Here is a 19,228-nt window from a genome sequence, read left to right on the forward strand (position 1 = left end):
CACGGTGCTTGGCTGCTTCCTAAGGCCCGTCTGTTTTCAGGGATGTTGTAGGCCTAGGGCAGAAGGGCCTGAGCACTTCTCGTGCTCGAGTGAGGAGAGCGTTGGGGACTCTTGGTGACACTTGCTGTCTGCTGCCTCTGGGACACCTTTTCCACTTTTACAGGTTGCTGCAGAGCTGTAACGATGACAGTCTGAATGTTGCACTTCCCATGAGGATGCTGGAGGTGTTCTCCTCTGAGGACACTTACTTGCCTGTTTTACAAGATGCTAGCTACGTGGTGTCCGTCATTGAACAAATTTTGCTCTACATGATTCAGAATGGTGAGTTGGTGTCAGGACTGAGGGTGGTGCTGTTGTGAGCAGTCGGCAGTGGCCAGGGCACTTTTCAGGGCGGGAACCGCGAGTCTGTGGCTGGGATGGGACCTTTGTGGGTTACAGATTCTAGCATCTCTCCTCTCCTCTCCTCAGAATTTGGAAGTGCATCTAATCTCTAACTTTTCCCTGTTGCTTGAAAGTGAAGGAAACTAGGTCATCCAAGGTGCAGATACCTGAGCCCGCCGTGCTGGGCCGGGCTGGGTTGGGCTGCCATGGCTAAACTCGGCGGCCCGGGTGCTGGGCGCAGTCAGCCTCCAGCACAGTGACATGCCAACCCACCTGAAAAGAGCCTGTCCCAGGAATCAAGTGGTTCAGGAGAGGAGAGGAAGATGCTCAGTTTGAAGTTTCTTATTAAGTCGGTGACGCCCGTCTTCAAGTGACTCCACTGTCAGGTGTAATAACCTCGATCTGAAAGTCCTCTGAGGACGCGTTAGTGACGCTGGCAGAAAGACGAGTACGTGCACACGGTTCTTAAGATTTCTCTGACAGTTGAGTACCATAAAATAAATTTTCTCAAGAGTTTATTCCAGGGAGTCCCTGGTGGCCTCGTGGTTAGGACGCGTTCTCAGTGCCAGGGACCCTGGTTCAGCCCCTCGCTGGGGAGCTGAGGTCCCATGGCCACACCACGCGGTCAGCAGCAGCAGCAGACCTCTGACTTTGTTCTCACAGGTGGGGTGTCTCCACTGCAGGGCTCCTGGACTCCAGGAGCGTTAACGTTAAAATGGGTGTGTTAATGGTCGTAAAAGGAGCTATCAAAAGACAAGCCAGGGAGCAACAGTTACTGATAAAAACATAATTTTGCTTTTGTTTTCTTGATGGACTGCTGCTGCTGCTAAGTCACTTCAGTCGTGTCCGACTCTGTGTGACCCCATAGATGGAAGCCCACCAGGCTCCCCCGTCTCTGGGATTCTCCAGGCAAGAACACTGGAGTGGGTTGCCATTTCCTTCTCCAGTGTGTGAAAGTGAAAGGTGAAAGTGAAGTCGCTCAGTCGTGTCCGACCCTTAGCGACCCCACGGACTGCAGCCTACCAGGCTCAACCATCCATGGGATTTTCTAGGCAAGAGTACTGGAGTGGCTTGCCATTGCCTTCTCCACTTGATGGACTACTCTAGGTTAAATCTAGCTAATTTAATCCTCAAGATGAAAATTGTAGAAATTAAATTCTTACACATCCAGCCTTACTGATTGGCTGGTTGAAAAAAAAAAAAAAGAAATCCTGCTTAGTTTGTTGAAAAATTAGGGAAATTTCTGAGTTAATTAAAAGTAAGTTGAAAATTACAGAATTTGATCTTTAAAGAACAAATTTTAAAGTCTGCTATCTTGGTGTATTATTGTATATATTGATATTAGGGCTAAGCATTTCATAAAAAGTTTTTACTTTTGCTTTCTATAAGTGTGAAGAAGATAACTAAGGAATATGCATTATTTTTGAATGTGTCTTGAACTAGGCAGCACTTCGGAATCTTACCCAGAAAGTGCTGCTTCCAGCATCTTCTGTGGCATAGCTCTGTTTCACCTTTTTGATAAATTGCTTCTTGACGTTACTGGTCTATAACACTTTAGCATCTTGTTTATTCATAAGTTTGTGTCATCGTACACCAAGTTCACTTAACCGGAAGCTGTTAAGAGCTGCAGCTGAACTGTTCCTTAATGTGCTGTCCATGCTGTCAGTCTGCTCAGCACACACAGACGTCATGTTGGTATAATAATGTGATACTTCAGAATTCTCCTTGATATGTTTAAAATTTTTATGATGAATTTTTTTTCAGGTGTTTTAAAAAACAATTTTAAGTATATTTTTACCGTGGTAGGTTTTCACTGCTGAGCGGCTTTCTCTGGTTGCAGAAAATGAGGGCTTCTCTCTAGTTACTGGGGTCCTTGGGCCTCTCATTGCGGTGGCTTCTTTGGCTACGGCTCCTGGGTTCCAGAGCACAGGCTTGATAGTTGTGGCTCATGGGCTTAGTTGCCCCCTGGCATGTGGGGTCTGTGCGGGCCAGGGATCAAACCTGTGTCTCCTGCATTGGCAGGTGGGTCTTTAACCGCTGGACCACCAGGGAGGGCCCTGTATTTTCAGCTTTATAGCAGAAGAGCTTTCCCTGACCTGTCGAGTATTGCTAATTAAGCAGTGTCTGCAAGGTTAGGGTTGGGACAGTCATGGAGCAGGTCAGCGGCCAAACGGGTCCTGGAAGGAATGGCTGGGAGATGAGCAGGCGGGACCCGGACATCTAGTCTGGTCAGAAGGCAGTCAAGCGAGCCCGCTGGCCAGAGCCCGGGCACGGGGTGATAGCCAGGAGCACAGCGCGGTAGACGGAGTCTGCTCAGGGCCTGCAGTCCTGGGTCAGCGTGATGGTCTCTATGGCCACACAGCGGCGTGGTTACTTGAAGGATGCCTAGGAGACAGCTTTTGAGAGTCCCACTGTAGGCTTTTTACTTGGCTCCTGATACAGGCAAACTAGTTTAAAAAACTTTATAAGACAGTTGGACACTTGATAACTGATAGGTATTTGTGGTATTAATAAATTGCTATTAATTTAAGAAAATAAAGTTCTTTGATGATGTGCTGAAGTAATTGTATCTTGGGCTAGTCCCAGATGAGAGGTTGTATAGGTGATTGGATGTAGTTGATTGTTGTTGGTGCTGAGCAGTGGATTTGTGGACTTCACACATCACTTCAAACTAGTTGGGAACCAAAAGGTTTACTTGATAAAAACATGAAACTAACTTGAATTTGGACCTGTGAAGATTATAAAGAACCGTTAAAAATTGCCAAGTTTTTTCCTCTTGTTGTAAAAAAAAAAGGAGGGGGATAGGGGGTACTGATATGTTAATACAAATTGATGCAACGTATAAATATGTTTCTCTTTTCTTTTAGGGTATTATAGATCTCTCTATTTGTTAATCAACAGCAAGCTTCCATCAAGTATTGAATATTCTGATTTATCTCGAGTTCCTATAGCAAAAATTTTGCTAGAGAATGTTTTAAAACCATTGCACTTTACTTACAACTCCTGTCCAGAAGGTGCAAGGTGAGAATGAAATCAATTTATTGATTTTGTAATTTCCCAAGATCTGTATCTAACAATAACTTTGACACAGGATGCTATCTTTAATATAGACTTGAAAGTCAGTTTTGCTTTATTAGTGTGACTCAGTTTAAAGAAAAATGTACTTTTTCTATCTGGCCTGCACCCACCATAAATTTATAATTCTGATGTCCTGGTTATTTTCTTGCTTTCTGGTAGCTATCAGAAGATAGACAAACATAGCAAAGTTTTTTTTGTTTTTTTTTAACTAGGAATGATACAGCATTAAGTTCAGGGTGCTCTAGTTAATCTGGGAAACCTAACATTGATGAAAAGCTTATTTTGTGAACAATGATTTTAATCAGTGATTTTGTGAACAGCATGTTTTGATTTTATTACGAGCTTCCATTTTTCTTCATTAGGCAACAGGTTTTTACAGCCTTCACAAAGGAGGTCCTGGCGGTGCCCTTCACGGAGCAGATCTTCCACTTCGTCATCCCTGCCCTGGCGGACTCACGGACTGTCTTCCCCTACGAGCCCTTCCTGACTGCACTGCTGTCCCTCGAGGGCAGACGCTCCACCACCAGTGGGGGAGCGCCATGGCTCTTTTACTTCGTTTTAACTGTTGGTGACAATTATTTGGGTATGAAATGCAGGGTTGTCCTGTTGAGCTCACGCAGAGGCGGCATGAGTGGATAGGAGCGGGGCGGGGCGGGTGCACAGCCGGGTGTCCCCTTGTCAGCACGGCCTCTGGGGAGGAGCTCCTCGGAAGAGTGTGTTTGCTTAAGGCCATGGCCTGGCCAGTATCCCCGGGCATAGTGTCCAGGCAGGATAAAAAGTCTGATTTAACAGGGCCATACAGATTAAAAAGAATCTTAGAGTTGAATGGGCTGATTTCTGTGAGTGCAGGACTGTTTTCCCCATTTATGCTGAACTGCTGGGTTGCCTGTTGCAGCGTTTTGGTATATTACGCTAATATATTTGAGTGGACACATCTGCGTATGAAATATTAGAAATGTGATGGACGTGTGTCCTCGGAGTTCAGCACGAGCGATCCCCTGCGTCTTCCAGTTTCTCACCTCACCCCCGCCCCGACTAACGGCTGTGGCTGACTGTCTCACCAAGGTGCACTCTCCGAGGCGGGGCTGCTGGCGTACCTGCGCGTGCTCCAGGCCTTCCTCTCCCAGTTACCCGGCCCGCCCGCCAGCGCCAGCTGCCAGGACTCGGCCAGCGACTCCGACGAAGAGGAGGGGGAGGAGGCCGACAGGCAGACGAGCGCTCCGGTGAGCTCCCGGCCGTGTGTCTGGCCTGCCCCGCGTTCGGCACGGTCCTCTGGCGTCAGCAGTCCCCTCAGCTGTGCGTGCGTCCTGCTCCAGTGAGACAAGGAGCGCGCCAGGCACTGGCGCAGAGCATTCAGGCACGGGGGGGGGGGGGCTCGCCTGCACCACCCTCTGCTCTCCATGCCTCTTCCTTACACCCACACACAGATGTGTGGGCACACGCAGACGTGCGTTTGGTTTTTCAGTGTAAAGTAGGATCACAGTGTGTGTCAGTTTAGTTGTTCAGTCGCTCAGTCTTGTCCGACTCTGCGACCCCATGGACTGCAGCAGGCCAGGCTTCCCTGTCTTTCACCATCTCCCGGAGTTTGCTCAGATTCACCTCCATTGAGGCGGCGATGCTATCTAACCACTTCATCCTCTGTCACCCCCTTCTCCCTTTGCCTTCAGTCTTTCCCAGAATCAGGGTCTTTTCCAACATAGAGACATGCAGTTTTATGCTTGGTCTTTCAGTGCAAAGTAGGGCTGCTCTGTATATCAGTTTAACAGGACGCCACTTGTCAAGTGAAGCTGTTGGGTTAGAAGCTTAAGCTCCTGTCACAGGAGGAACACTTAGTGTGTTTGCCAGGCACTATTCTGCTCTTTTTATTTTTATTTTTTAAAAAAATAACAGCTTGTGCTCGCTTCGGCAGCACATATACTAAAATTGGAACGATACAGAGATTAGCATGGCCCCTGCGCAAGGATGACACGCAAATTCGTGAAGCGTTCCATATTTAAAAAAAAAAAAATAACAGCTTGATTGACATACATTTTGCCATAAAATTCACTCTTTTTATTTTTTTAAATAAATTCTAATCTATCTGTTTGGTTTTTTTTTTTCTGCCTCATGGCCTGTGGATCTTGTGGGATCTTAGTTCCCCGCCCAGGAATTGAATCTGTGCCTTCTGCAGTGGAAGTACAGAGTCCTAACCATTGGACCACCAGGAAAGCCCCAGAATGAGCCCATTTAAAGTGATACACTGTTCAGTGACTTTTCAGTGTGTGAACATAACTAGGCATCTGTTGCCACTGAGTCTAGAACGTCTTCATCACTCCACAGAGAAGCCCCAGTCAGGTCCTTTCCTCCTCCTCCTCCCCAACCCCTAAAAGAAAAGCAAGGTCAAGTTTCCTCTTAACTGTCTCTTGAACGCTGAAGAACGTCTTTTGTCTATTTTCACAGATTTTGTACATGATAAACATTATGGTTTACTTTAAAATTCATTTTATGCACATTGTCACATCTTATCTCCAGGTTCCCCTTCTCCCTGTTCTGACCTAGCAGTGTTTCCTGTGTGTTTTCAAGGAATAAAACGCTTTGTGTCACACACACACTGTTTGTCTTACCTAAGTGGTATCATCTGCCACTGATGTCTTTTTCTCTTAATTACACGATTGCAATGCCTTGCGGTGTGGCTGTACTAGGTCTAAGGTTTTTGTTTTTTGTTTGTTTTTTTGTTTAGAACATGTTTCTTTGGTTGGTGCCAAGTCTAGTCCCAGGAAAATACACTTGAGAATTCACTGCGGGTAGTGGGATCCGGGCGTGGAGTGGAAGGGCTCAGAGGCTCCCTTAGCAGAGAGGACGCCAGCCCAGCAGGAGGATGGGGGACAGCTAGTGTGGCCAAGGCAGGGCTCATTACAAAGGGCAAAGCAGAGGGTTTTGGTGGGTGCTGGAACTCTTGCCACATTTTATCACAACTCGGATGCAAAAAAGTGTGAATTGTATGGTCGAAGTAGGATCTGATAAATGAAAAGTAGATAAAACTTCTGTTTTCAGAAGACAGTTTGTTCATACTTACCTTCTAGAGACTCTGTGACATTTGAATATCATCTGTGTAGGCATATCTCATTTTATTACACTTTTCAGCTACTCTGTTTTTTATACGTTAACGGTTTTTGGCAGTTCTGTGTTGTCAATGATGGTGAGCATTTTTAGCAGTAAAACATTTTTAAATTAAGGGAGGTGCATTGTTTTATTAGACACTGCCATCACATTATGCACTTAATAGGCTACAATAGAGAATGAACACAGTTTTCACTGCACTGGTGAACCAGGACGTTCATACGACTCACTTTATCTCAGTGTTTGCTTTGTTGTGGCAAGCTGGAGCCACCCCCGCACCGTCTCCACTGTGTGCCACTGCGCAGCGTAGCCTGTGCCTCGTGGCGAAAGAGGAGCGTGAGAAAGCCAGCTTAAAACTCAACATTCAGAAAATGAAGGTCATGGCACCCGATCCCATCACCTCACGGCAAACAGATGGGGAAACACTGACAGAATTTATTTTCTCGGACTCCGACATCACTGCAGACGGTGACTGCAGCCACGAAATTAAGACGGTTGCTCCTTGGAAGAAAAGCTGTGACAGACATAGACAGCATATTGAAGAGCAGAGACACCAGTTTGCTTACAAGGGTCTGCTAGTCAGAGCTACTGGGTTTTCAAGTGGTCATATACAGATGTGAGAGTTAGACCATAAAGAAGGCTGAGTGCTAAAGAACTGATGCTTTTGAACTGTGGTGCTGGAGAAGACTCTTGAGAGTCCCTTGGACTGCAAGGAGATCAAACCGGTTATTCCTAAAGGAGATCAGTCCTGAATATCCATTGAAAGGACTGATGCTGAAGCTGAAGCTCCAATACTTTGGAAGAGCCGACTCATTGGAAAAGACTCTGATGCTGGGAAAGCTCAAAGGCCAAAGGAGAAGGGGACGACAGGATGAGACGGTTGGATGGCATCACCGACTGAACGGACAGGAGTTTGAGCGGGCTGTGGGAGACAGCGAGAGACAGGGAAGCCTGACCTGCTGCAGTCCACGGGGTTGCGAAGAGTCAGACGTAATTGAGGGACTGAACAGCAACAACAAGGTGAAGATACGTGCGTATGAGCCACAGCTCTCAAGCCGTGTTTTGTTTGGTTGATTGTCACAGCTCACGCAAGTTAGATTCATCCAGGTTTCCAAACAGCGCAGTCAGCAGCGCCCGAGACTGCATACCTAGTATACATACTATGTATGTATGCATACATACGTATGAGCCACAGCTCTCAAGCCGTGTTTTATTTGGTCGATTGTTACAGCTCACGCAAGTTAGATTCATCCAGGTCTCCAAACAGTACAGTCAGCAGCGCCCGAGACTGCATACCTAGTATACATACTATGTATGTATGCATACATACGTATGAGCCACAGCTCTCAAGCAGTGTTTTATTTGGTCGATTGTCACAGCTCACGCAAGTTAGATTCATCCAGGTCTCCAAACAGTACAGTCAGCAGCGCCTGAGACTGCATACCTATGTATGCATACATACGTATGAGCCACAGCTCTCAAGCAGTGTTTTATTTGGTCGATTGTTACAGCTCACGCAAGTTAGATTCATCCAGGTTTCCAAACAGCGCAGTCAGCAGTGCCCGAAACTGCATACATAGTCATGTTTTATTTACTCAATATGTATATACGTGCGTGCACGTATGAGAAAAGTATGTCTTTCATTAATGTACCAGATAGGTAAACGTCAGAGTCTTAGCTCAGATTTCAGTCAGTGTATCAGATATTCTAGATAAGTTAAGATTCAAAATAACAGGTTTATGTATGTATTTTGATTTCTTTTAAAGTTTTTAAATATTTGCTTAAACTGTGATATCTCAAGTAAATAAAATGGAGATTTTGCCAGATGATAATCGTTTTCACACAGGTGTGCTTAGTCTAGCGCAGTCTGAACATTACGGAGTGAGCCTTGCTCTCAGTGTGAGGACAAAAGCTCCGTCAGTCCCCCAGCAGCTGCGTGCCCGTGGCCCTGGTCCGCAGGCACAGGCGGTGCCTTCGGTCTTCAGGGTCGTGGGGGCCCTTCGGTGCATGACTTAGCAGGGATGCTGACGTCGTTTGTCATGATGTGGACAACTTTTAGATAATGCCTCTCTGCAGAGTCGAGCTGAGCTCTGACAGGACGTGGCTGACCGAGCGGTCCCTCTGCCTTTCAGGAGGACGGGCGGCTGTCCGTGCTATACATCGCCGAGGAGTGTCTGAAGAAGCTGGACACGAAGCAGCAGACCAACACCCTGCTGAGCCTGGTGTGGAGGGACTCGGCCAGTGAGGAGGCCTTCACGCTGATGGCGGCCATCTGCCACACACTCATGGTGCAGCACCGCGTCATGGTGCCCCGGGCCAGGCGAGTGCTGTGCCCCCTGCCGCGCGGGCACCCCAGCCTGAGCTGACAGCACGGCCTCGGGCTTCCTTCCCTGGTGGGGGGGCTCAGGCCTGCCCGGTGCCCGTGTGAGGGAGCCAGCGGGGGCTTTTCTCTGCAGGCTGTGTCATGGCTCGTTCTGTCAGATTGCCCATGACGGTGTCCTTTGGTACCTGAGGAATCCTTTTGTTTTTCAAAGCAGTGAAGTGAATGTTTGAGGGACAAAACCTGGAAGTTTAAATGTGGCCGGTGGATGTGATGATAACTTTCAGCTCCCCTTTACCTGTGCTTTGAGTGATAGCTGAGCAGTTTCCTGGACTTCAGCAGACGCGTGCTTAGGGCAGTACCTGAGAGTGGGCGCGGACGTGGCGGGTCCACCGGGAGCTGAGGTCCTCCCGTTGCGCGCGTGTAGGGGCGTGTGTCCCCAGTAGCCCGGCAGAGCCCCCCTGCTTGTGAAGAGCTGTCCCATAACATGAGAAGAGCTGTTTCTTTGGCTGGGAAAGCATTCTTTGACATGAACTGTGTGCAGGGAACACTCGGCCGCAGCTGCCTTGTAAACAGTCATGCAGCCAGCTAATTAGGTGCTATCTTGGCTCGCTGGTGTTTATTACTGTCTGAGGAAGTGAGGCGTCGTGGTGCTGGATGAGTTGATTAGCTCACTGTGGGCTAATTGCATCAGAGCAGGATGTGAGATCTGAGGACCTGCAGCCCAAGCAGGCCGCTGGTTTTATTGGAGCTCAAAGTCCATTGCTCTGGGCAGTAATGACTGGACTTGATGTATCACTGCCCTGGCCTGAGGTTTACTAGGGAACCGCTTCCAAAAGGTGTTTAATGGGAGAGGAGCTTTATACGTAGCCTGGATTTTATGAGTACAGCACCTGTTTCCTCTAAGAAAGTACTCTAGGAATTCTATTTATGGTTTAAATATATTAGGTTCTGAGTATTTAGAGTGTTTTTCATAGCTCGTAAAAGAGCAAATAGGCTTATTTTCGCTGCTGTAGATGTTAACTGCTTTCTGCTTTTTATGAATGTGTTTAAAAGATGATTAGCAGCGTCTAGGCTGATAACTCACTCTCAACCCCTCCCAGGCTCGTAATAGTCCCTCTCATCTCCAGGGCTGGGATTTGTGGCTTTAGCTTCTGTTTAACGTTGATCGTCAGGAACTCTGAAGGAATTTGGAGGCCCTTTCTACATTGATATGGGAAGGTTTCTAAGATACGTTTTTAAGTGAAAAAAAGAAGTTTCAGAACAATGAGTAATAATGTTTTGTGTCTTAAAGGTGGGAAAAGGTAGAATGTGTATTTGCATAAAGAAACCTGGAAGCATTCACAAGAAATTCATATACGTGATTAATCACATGTCCGGTTTTGTGAGGGCCCAGCGGGGTGCAGGTCGAGGGAGGCAGAGAGAGTGGACTTCGAACTCTATACTTTTTAACAGGGTTTTGAACTATGTGAATTATTTTAATTTTTAAAGATTAGGTAGTTAATGAATCTCAATCTCCTTTTATGAAAGTCTGAAGATCTTACCATTGAACTTGAAAATCTGAATAAATTTTTGAATTTAAAAATTGTTCTTTTGGAAAACATATTCACTAACTTTGAATGTGAGTAGGAATTCACCCGGAGAAGGCAGTGGCAACCCACTCCAGTACTCTTGCCTGGAAAATCCCATGGATGGAGGACCTGGTAGGCTGCAGTCCATGGCGTCGCTAAGAGTCGGACACAACTGAAGTGACTTAGCAGCAGCAGCAGCAGGCATTCACGGGGCGGGAGAAGGCCGGCTGTCTCCCAGTGTCTTGAGAACTGAGCCTTGCAGGTGGATACTTTGCAGCCACTGAGGACCACGGCTGGCAGGCGCTCAGCTTTGCCCCTGGTCGACTCTCCTCTGGCTTCGCGGGCAGGGGGCTGGTGTTTTACTGGTGGGTTCGTGCTGCTGGGGGTGTCCAGGGTGCACCCGGGCCCACTCGCTGCCACCCATCTCCCTGGCACCCCGCGCGGTGGCAGGCCCTGAGCCCGGTCTGTCCCTCGGCCGCGTCCCTGTCGTGGGGGCTGGGCCGCATGTTGCCTGAGAGACGCAGGGCGCGCCTGAGTCCGCCTCCTCCCGGCTCCTCCTGCTCACCGCCTTCCGCGGGTCCTTTGTGGCCTCTGTCTCAGTGTCTTAACCTCCGCCCTCCCGTCGTGTTCAGCCCCTTCCTTCCTTCCCGCGTGGTGGGTTCTCGCGGTCTCGTCCGTGCCGGCGGCTTCCCGCACTTCCCCGAGCCCCAGACTTCAGCCCCTTCGCTGGGACCGTCCTCTCCTTGCATGGTGCCTGAGGTGGAGCTCAGGCTCTTCCCCAAGCGTTCCGAGGGCAGCCTCCAGTGAAGCATGGCCGCTCCGCTTCCCCAAGCACAGCAGCTGCGGTGCAGGCGCTCTCTGGTCGTGTGGCGCGGGCAGCCCCCAGCACAGACAGCCGAGCGGGCAGTGCTGCCCAGGCCCCTGGGCTGCGGTTCCCGCCTGACTCCGTGATTGCCTGTGTGCGTTCGGTCCCCGTGGTGTGTGAGTGCGGCCAGCTCCCTGTCACGTGTTACCAGACGGAATCGTCAGAACACAACCCTCAGTATTTCGCTGTCTTGCTTAAACATCTCCCGGTGAACCCTTTTGTTTGGGAAAACGTCCCTTCCTTGCTGACTGTGGTGCGGTGTTTCCTTTGCTAGGCCAGCGTTGCTTGCCTCTCCAGCTCCATCTCTCACTGCGGAGGCTGTCCCTGCCCCGGCCTGGCTGCGCTCCTTCCCGGTGTTGCTTTCCTCGTGCCTCCCCCCGTGGCCTGCGCTGGTATCCGTCCACAGACCGGCCACCGCCTCCCTGTCCCCCAGCTGCCGTGGCCACCAGAGCCTGCAGAGGCCGTCACCGCTGAGAAACCCTCCTGGTTTCTGACCTGAGATTTCGCCTGTGACTGCAGCTCCCAGCGGCACTTTGATTTTACCGTAGGGTCTCCCTTTCAGAGAGCTGATTTTAAGGAGTTTGGGTTTATACTTAAGCTGGGCAGAACAGCGTATTCTTGGGGACTGTTTTGTCTCATTAACATCCAAAGACTTTGAAATGGCATTTTAAAGATAATGTTTTAAGGATCATGGCCTCCCTGGTAACTCAGATGGTAAAGAATCTGCCTGCAGTTTGGGAGACCTGGGTTCGATCCCTGGGTCGGGAAGATCCCCTGGAGAAGGAAACGGCAACTCACTCCAGTATTCTGGCCTGGAGAATCCCATGGACGGAGGAGTCTGGTGAGATAGGCCGTGAAGAGTCGGACACGACTGAGCGACTGACACTTTAAGGATCAGAAAGTTTGCTGTGACCATTGTCCTCTAGTTTTCTTGTTCATAAATCAATCATAAGCCGTTAGAATTCGTTTTATTACATCCTGTGCTTAGTTCTTCTACCAGAAATGGGAAGGAGCCAGCCTCAGCGTGTCTTGCATCACTGGTCAGGCGGCCGGTCTCTTCGTGTCTTCTCTGACGCTACTCGTGTGGTTGTGGAGACTCCTTAGCTCTCGATTTTGAGTCATAGTTTTAATAATTTGAGATAGAATGATTATGCAAATGACTTCAGAGGAGAGGAATACAGATTTGTGTTTCATGTATGTTCCAGAAGTGGTCTACACTGTTCATGTTTTCGTAAACAAATTTTTATAGGATTTTACAACCAATACCAAGAATGTACCTACAGAGAAAACAATCTGGGCGGGGGGCTATGAGTTCATTTTTACTTGTATTATCGATGATATTTTCAATATAAAGGATGCATTTAAGGAGCTGTTTGATTATTGTTATAATTTGTATTGTTACAAAGATCACATGAAATTTGTGAGCTTTTTAACATTTTAGTACACAATGATTTTATTGTCTATCTTGAACTTATATTTAGATTATAAATGAATTGGCAGCAGTTGTTGTTGGAGATACCAAATTAGTAAACTAGGCCTGCTCCTGCTGCTAAGTCACTTCAGTCGTGTCCGACTCTGTGTAACCCCATAGATGGAAGCCCACCAGGCTCCCCCGTCCCTGGGATTCTCCAGGCAAGAACACTGGAGTGGGTTGCCATTTCCTTCTCCAATGTGTGAAAGTGAAAAGTGAAAGTGAAGTCGCTCAGTTGTGTCCGACCCTTAGCGACCCCACGGACTGCAGCCTGCCAGGCTCCTCCATCCATGGGATTTTCTAGGCAAGAGTACTGGAGTGGCTTGCCATTGCCTGCTTTAGTCAAATTTAGGAATATAATTTATAGTCAGTTTTGAAACATCTTATAATTTTCTAAACATTTTTGACTGACACTTCTAGGAAATACAAGTAAACTTGGAAAAGCATACACAAAGCCTGTTTAAAAGTTGTTTTTTTGTTTTTGTTATTTTTTTTACGTTTTCTTGTAAGAAAAGCAAGGGAAGGGATTATCCAAGAAGTTATGTAAGGCAGCAGTGGTGCAGTACGAGGGAAGGTACACGTCTTCAGTCTGTTCATCTTGAACGGAAGCTGGAAAGGAGACTCGTTGTCAGGGAAAGGGAGCTGTCTGCCTAAACTGTTGTGGTTTTGGTTCTGGGACATAACGGAGCACAGGTGTATGTCAAAGCTGATCTTCTGTCCTTAGTTCCCAGTTTGTCTGTGAAGGAAAGATGTTTTAGCAGGTTGCCTCAAACTGAAATTCATCTTAAAACTTTTAGTATCATTAAGGAAATTGGAGTTTATTTTTTATCTTGCATTATCTCACAGATGAAATTCATATATGTATTTCCGTATTGACTTTGCCAAAAAAGTGATCCTTTGAGCAGGAGACACAAAGGTGACGTTTGCGCCTGTGGCTGCAGGAGTGACTGGTCCTCAGGTGGCCGACCTGTCATGTCTCTCCTTCCCGTGACGCCTGTACACACAGCGCAGGCCTTTGAGGACGCCTTGCTGTTGTGACCTTTACTGCCTGTGTGTGAGCAGGAGTCTTCCTCTGTGTGCTTTTCAGTAACTTAAATCGTCCTTGCAGACAGACCGCTATGAATTTATGACCCGGGTTGGAAATGTTGTCCTTTACTAATTAACTCATCGCATTGTCTCGGGTGCTGCTGCTGCTGCTAAGTCGCGTCAGTCGTGTCCGATTCTGTGACCCCATGGATGGCAGCCCACCAGGCTCCCCCGTCCCTGGGAGTCTGCAGGCAGGAGCACTGGAGTGGGTTGCCATTTCCTTCTCTAATGCATGAAAGTGAAAGGTGAAAATGAAGCTGCTCAGTCGTGTCCGACTCTGTGTGACCCCATGGACGGCAGCCCACTGGGCTACCCCGTCCCTGGGAGTCTCCAGGCAGGAGCACTGGAGTGGGTCGCCAGTGCCTTCTCCGGTTGTCTCACCTAAATAAAGCTTAACGGGCAGTGTATGTAAAGCAGACCCTCGCCTTTGAGCAGTCAAGTCCCAAATAACATTAACTTATAGAAAAGGTTTAATAATTTGTGTTTTTATTGCCTATTGAGTGATTAATTTAGAAACTGTTTCAGAATGTTGACTTGAAGTATAACTTTTGAAATGCATGTGTGTGTTCATGTGGAAAGATGTTAGTTACAACCTTGGGTGAAAGGCTGTGTTAGAGGAGGGTGTGCTGGGAGAACCCACTTTTGTTTACTTCTCTCCAGTGTGTCCGGGTGATTTACTCCAAGATACTAACTCTGATTACTTCGGGGAAGATGGGTGAAATGCTGCAGCAGACCTTGTCTCATGTTGCTGCTGTTGAGAAAAGAGAATAGAGAATGTGCCTCCTTAGAGCAGTCATTCCTCCGGTCTCTGAAGAGCTAAGTGTCAGGATTTATATTAACACCAAGTTAGGACATTGTATCAGTGGAGTTATACTGGAGTTTTTGTTTCAGTGGAGTTATTCTTTCACAGAGACCTCAGTTTCTTGATTAAAGACAAGGCAAGCAGAGCCTTCTTGAGTTGTTTTATGTTGAAAGTTCGTGGTTTTCATAGCTTTGTTTTATTGTTTTCCATGGTCTGTTTAGTTGATCTGTTGTCTTCTTACCGTTTCTCATTATCCCAGTCATTCTTATTTTCTGATTTCTCAACCAAATGAATTAGTGTGGTGCCGGCAGCATTTGTAAGTGTGTACTCAGGACAGGTGCAGCTCACTTTTGCAGACTCTTCGTACTTTTGAGCTGGAAGAGACCTTAGCCTGGGTGTGGTAGGGTCCCCTCACTCTGATGAAAACGTTGCTCTGGGCCACGTGACACTTGAAGAGTGGCTGGGCTGATGATCTCTCTGCCTGAGACTCACGACTCAGGGTGCGTTTCACATAGTCCTCATGCTTTCAGCAGTTTTTCGGTGACTGTCTTTTTAGGTGTGCTTGTTTCTGGCGGCGCTGGGCCTCTGCTGCTGCGAGGGCTTCCTCTGTGCGTCCTCATTGTGCGCCCCGCTTCTCACTGTGGCGGCTTCTCTCGTGCCAGAGCACGGGCTCCAGGCCTGCAGGCTCAGCACTTGTGGCCCTCGGGCTTTGTTGTGGGATCTTCCCGGACCAGGGGTTGAACCCACGTCCCCTGGGTTGGCGGGTGGATTCTTATCCACTGGAAGCTCAGTGATTATGCTTTTAATGTCATTTGGACATCTCAGAATGCACCACGCTGAGACAGGATTGGATTTTTAAAAACCGGTGCTCTATAGCCCCTCTTGTATACTTAGAAAATGCTAGTGCTGAGGAATATATCTGATGTTTTTGGTTGGATGCAGGAAAATAACCAGCTTGAGACTTGAAGAGTGATTTATTAATCTAAACCCTGTTCAGTTCTCTTCCACTACGGGCATTTAAAGTAATACACTTTTGGCAAAGTTTGGTCTGTTAGAATGCTTTTTATTATACTCAGAACAATATTTACAGCAACTGGTAACTAGCTCAGTAGAGAACTGCGGGTGCGTATTACATGGTGCTTTGATTGAGATCATCCCGTTATGTCAATGGCTGGCCTGAGGAGACCCCAGGGCTGGTGGCCTCACTGTTGAGGAGATAGGGCAGCCTCTGCTATCTCCTCAGGAGCCTTTGGGGTGCTGCTCGCCCCGTCACGAGCTCGCTTGACAGCTTGGGTGCAGCACCATCTCAGAGGCCTCCTCCACGCTGAGAATGCAGTGACTCCGTGTTAGAGTCAGCGTCACCTCACAGTGTGTGAGACTAGATGGCGCACAGGTTTTCAGAGGACAGAATTCTGCTCTACGCTCTTCTTGTCCTTACGTCTTGCTTCCAGGCTCACTTCTCGTGCGTTCTCTGACTTCACCATGAAGGCTGTGTCCTCTTTAGCTCTGCTTACTGAGCCAGCTTTGTCTTTGCTCTTCGACTTCATGGTTCTTCTGAGATGGTTCTAAAGGCGAATCACATCCCTTTCTTAAAACCATGTTTCCCTACTGTCCGAAGCCTTTTCTTAGTGTGATCAGTCTCTTAAGTTTGAAATTTAATTTCTGAGTCCTGCCCATCTAAAAATGTGACTAGAAATTAAGTCCTATTACAAAAATGCAGTATAGTAAGTAAAACTAATTTAAAATTAAACTTAGGTACCCACAAAGCTCCTTAGTCTTCTGATTTTATACAGGAGGGGTTTTTAAAGCCTTTAAAATATATTTTTAGATTTAAATTTAATTTTGACATGTTAGCATTAAAAAACACGCTTACACATTTTTGTGTGTGTGTGTTAAAGGTAGGGCATTGCAGTCAGTTGGTAGGTGTTACTGTGTCTTAGTAATATTAGTGATGGGCAGCGCTATAACACATTGCTGTGCTGTGGTACGTCCTGAGGGGCAGGACACATGGGTGTTCGCTTGACGGGCGTGCCCGGCCCGCTCTGGGGTCAGGGTGTGTTTGACAGGCACGCCCGGCGCTCTCTGGGGTCGGTCTCGTAGGCACAGCTCAGTGCTGTAGCTGTGAGGACGGGCCCCGCGGTCGGGCTGCTCAGGGCTCCTCAGCTGTGCTTCCCTGGCAGCCCGTCGCGGCGGGTGTCAGTTCAGGTATTTTCTCAGTGGTGCATTGTCTTCCGTCTGTCACTTTTCTCCTTTTGAAGAAATACATTGAATGACGACTTGCTCGCTCTTACTTATCTCCCCTTTCCTTTCTAGGCTTCTCTACAGTTTAGCCTTCAACGCCAGGTTTCTGAGACATCTCTGGTTTCTCATATCTTCTGTGACCACGCGGATGATCACAGGGTAGGTGCTACACAGACCGACGCATTGAGCTGAAGGGTGTGACGAGTGGCCACCAAATAAAAAGCACTGTAGGGGGTATTTTTAAACCACTTGCACCAAGCTCATTTCACTGGGAAAAAAATCTAGGTGTCTCAGTTTCACAAGACAAAAAATTAATGCCTAATCTGTGTGTATTATTAAGTGTATGGCTTTATCTGAGGGTAAATTTGATTTAAAAATCATAGTCAGGGCTTCCCTGAGGTCTGGTGGTCAAGACTCTGAGCTTCCACTGTAGGTGGCGCAGGTGGGATCCCTGGTCAGGGAACTAAGATCCTGATGCCGCACAGTGTGGCCACACACACAGAATCCTAGTCATTCTTTGGAAACAGGAAACGTGACCTTTCTTTGCCCCATATGTCTTTTCTGTGCTTTTCATAGTGAAGAAACAGACTTGAAGCAAATCTACCACCATTAAAACATACAAAATATTGTAAAAATTGGTTTCTAAACCTCTTTGTTGAAATAATTTGATTTTTTATATGAAGCCTTGTGTAACTTGCAGGATAGAATCTTTAAAGTACATATTTATTGAATGTGTGTAATATGTCAAGAATTCATTCGGTGCTCAGAAACCCTTCACGGTAAGCAGACGGAGGCCGTTGCCGTGCTGAATTTCTCTGTGAGGGCTCTGTCCTCTGTGCGGTAGTGTGAGCGGAAGTGTGAGCTCGGTTTGGAGCCTCGGCTTCCCGCACGCACTTGCCTCTGGTGGTCACTGCCGGAGGCCCCGCCTGCAGCTGCCAGCCCGCCTCCCCCTGCCTCCCCCCGCCACAGGGCAGCCTCTGGAGGGGGGAGCCGAGACAGGAAGCCGCGCTGGAGCCTGGGGCACCCGGAGCTGCGCTCTGTGCCACCCGCTGTCCTCCTTGCTCTGTGGCCACCACCCGCACCGTGCTCCCTGGGTTGGAGCTCGTTGGGGTGGAGGGCGGAAGAGCGCCTGTGGGTGGCCCCGCCGGCTCTGTGCCAGGAAGCCTCCGAGAGGGGCCGGCAGGCGCACACAGCGCAGGCTGAGGTGCTTTCGTGCAATTTTAGTGCGTCTTTGTGAGTGACCGCGCTGCTGCTGACGGAATCAGAGCGGCGAGGCCCTGTACCTCGCAGCAGCAGCAGCAGCAGTGGAGACATGGGAGAAGCGGTTTCCGGTCCGGAACGTATCTTCTGTATCCTTTCATTTTCAAATTAAAGCGAGAGGTTTCTGGTTGTGTGTGTGTATTTCAGCTTCTGGTGGCTGTGCCCACCTTGGCGTTGGTGAGCGACAGGTTTGTTTAGGCAGAGAGCCTGGGGGTCCCTGGGGAAGGAGGTTATTATCGCCCTGCAGGTGCCTTCACTCAGCAATAGACGTCCCATCCCAGCCCTGCCTGCCAACGGCCTGTTTGTTCCTGGCGTTGGTCTCCCATGGGGGCCACGGTGTGTGCAAGTGTTGCCGTCAGGGCGGTGTTGATTGTATTAAGTTATTAGCGTTATAAGTCAGTGAAGTTACCCCCATTTTTAAAAACTCATTACTTCTTAGAAAGGCCATTTCAGAATGTGTTTCTTGTTACTTGAATGATTTATTGAAGTCCCACAAGAAACTTGCAGTGTATTTTAACACCTTCCTAGTGTCTGTCTCATCATGTTTATTATCAGAATAAATGCAGGTGAAGTGCCTGATCCCCCTGAAAACAGCATGAAGGGTATTTTGAAAGTAGTTTGGCAGCAGGGCTCACACAGCTGGGACTCCTGAGCTGTGGCAAGCACGAGGCTGATCGGGAGCGTGTCCAGGCATGGACCCCCAGTCCCCACCTCCCTTGGTCTCGGGACACGCCAGCTCCTCAGCGATTGGGGTGCAGGACCTGGTCTGTCGCGGGCCTGTGCGGCAAGGCTGGCCTGCTGCATCCTTGTCTTTAGCTCAGCGGGGACTGTGTTTGCCTACACCTCCTGTGTCTTTTCACATGGACTGCAACGGAGAGCAGTACTGCAGTAGTCCTCTTAAAGCTTTTCAAGACAGGAGCGCATTCTCTGAACGCTCCTGGAGAGGACGAGAGGCTCCGTCAGTTCTGGGGGCGAGGGCAGTTGCCACAGAGTTTCCCCTGTGGAGGCCCTAGTTCTGGGGGTGTGTGCAGAGGGAGGGCTTGTCTGACGCCTC

The 19,228-nt window shown here is 48.3% G+C and overlaps 1 protein-coding gene and 1 non-coding gene across 6 annotated transcripts in view; both read left to right on the forward strand.

Annotated features, from left to right (window-relative positions):
• Positions 1–19,228, forward strand: part of UBE3C (ubiquitin protein ligase E3C) — a 109,808-nt gene that overhangs the window by 37,644 nt on the left and 52,936 nt on the right. For all 5 annotated transcript variants that reach the window (XM_055421646.2, XM_055421650.2, XM_055421647.2 and 2 more), the window contains 6 exons: positions 164–321; positions 3,249–3,402; positions 3,822–4,042; positions 4,525–4,682; positions 8,691–8,878; positions 16,987–17,073. In XM_055421646.2, the coding sequence (XP_055277621.2) occupies positions 164–321; positions 3,249–3,402; positions 3,822–4,042; positions 4,525–4,682; positions 8,691–8,878; positions 16,987–17,073 (966 nt within the window). The remainder of the gene's footprint in view (positions 1–163; positions 322–3,248; positions 3,403–3,821; positions 4,043–4,524; positions 4,683–8,690; positions 8,879–16,986; positions 17,074–19,228) is intronic.
• LOC129552878 (U6 spliceosomal RNA) lies at positions 5,353–5,456 on the forward strand. Its single transcript, XR_008685359.1, has one exon. It is a non-coding gene; the product is annotated as a U6 spliceosomal RNA (small nuclear RNA).

Source organism: Moschus berezovskii, chromosome 3 (genome assembly GCF_049115385.1).
Source record: "Moschus berezovskii isolate FMDL1 chromosome 3, NW_MosBer_1.0, whole genome shotgun sequence".
Classification (NCBI taxonomy): Eukaryota; Metazoa; Chordata; class Mammalia; order Artiodactyla; family Moschidae; genus Moschus; species Moschus berezovskii.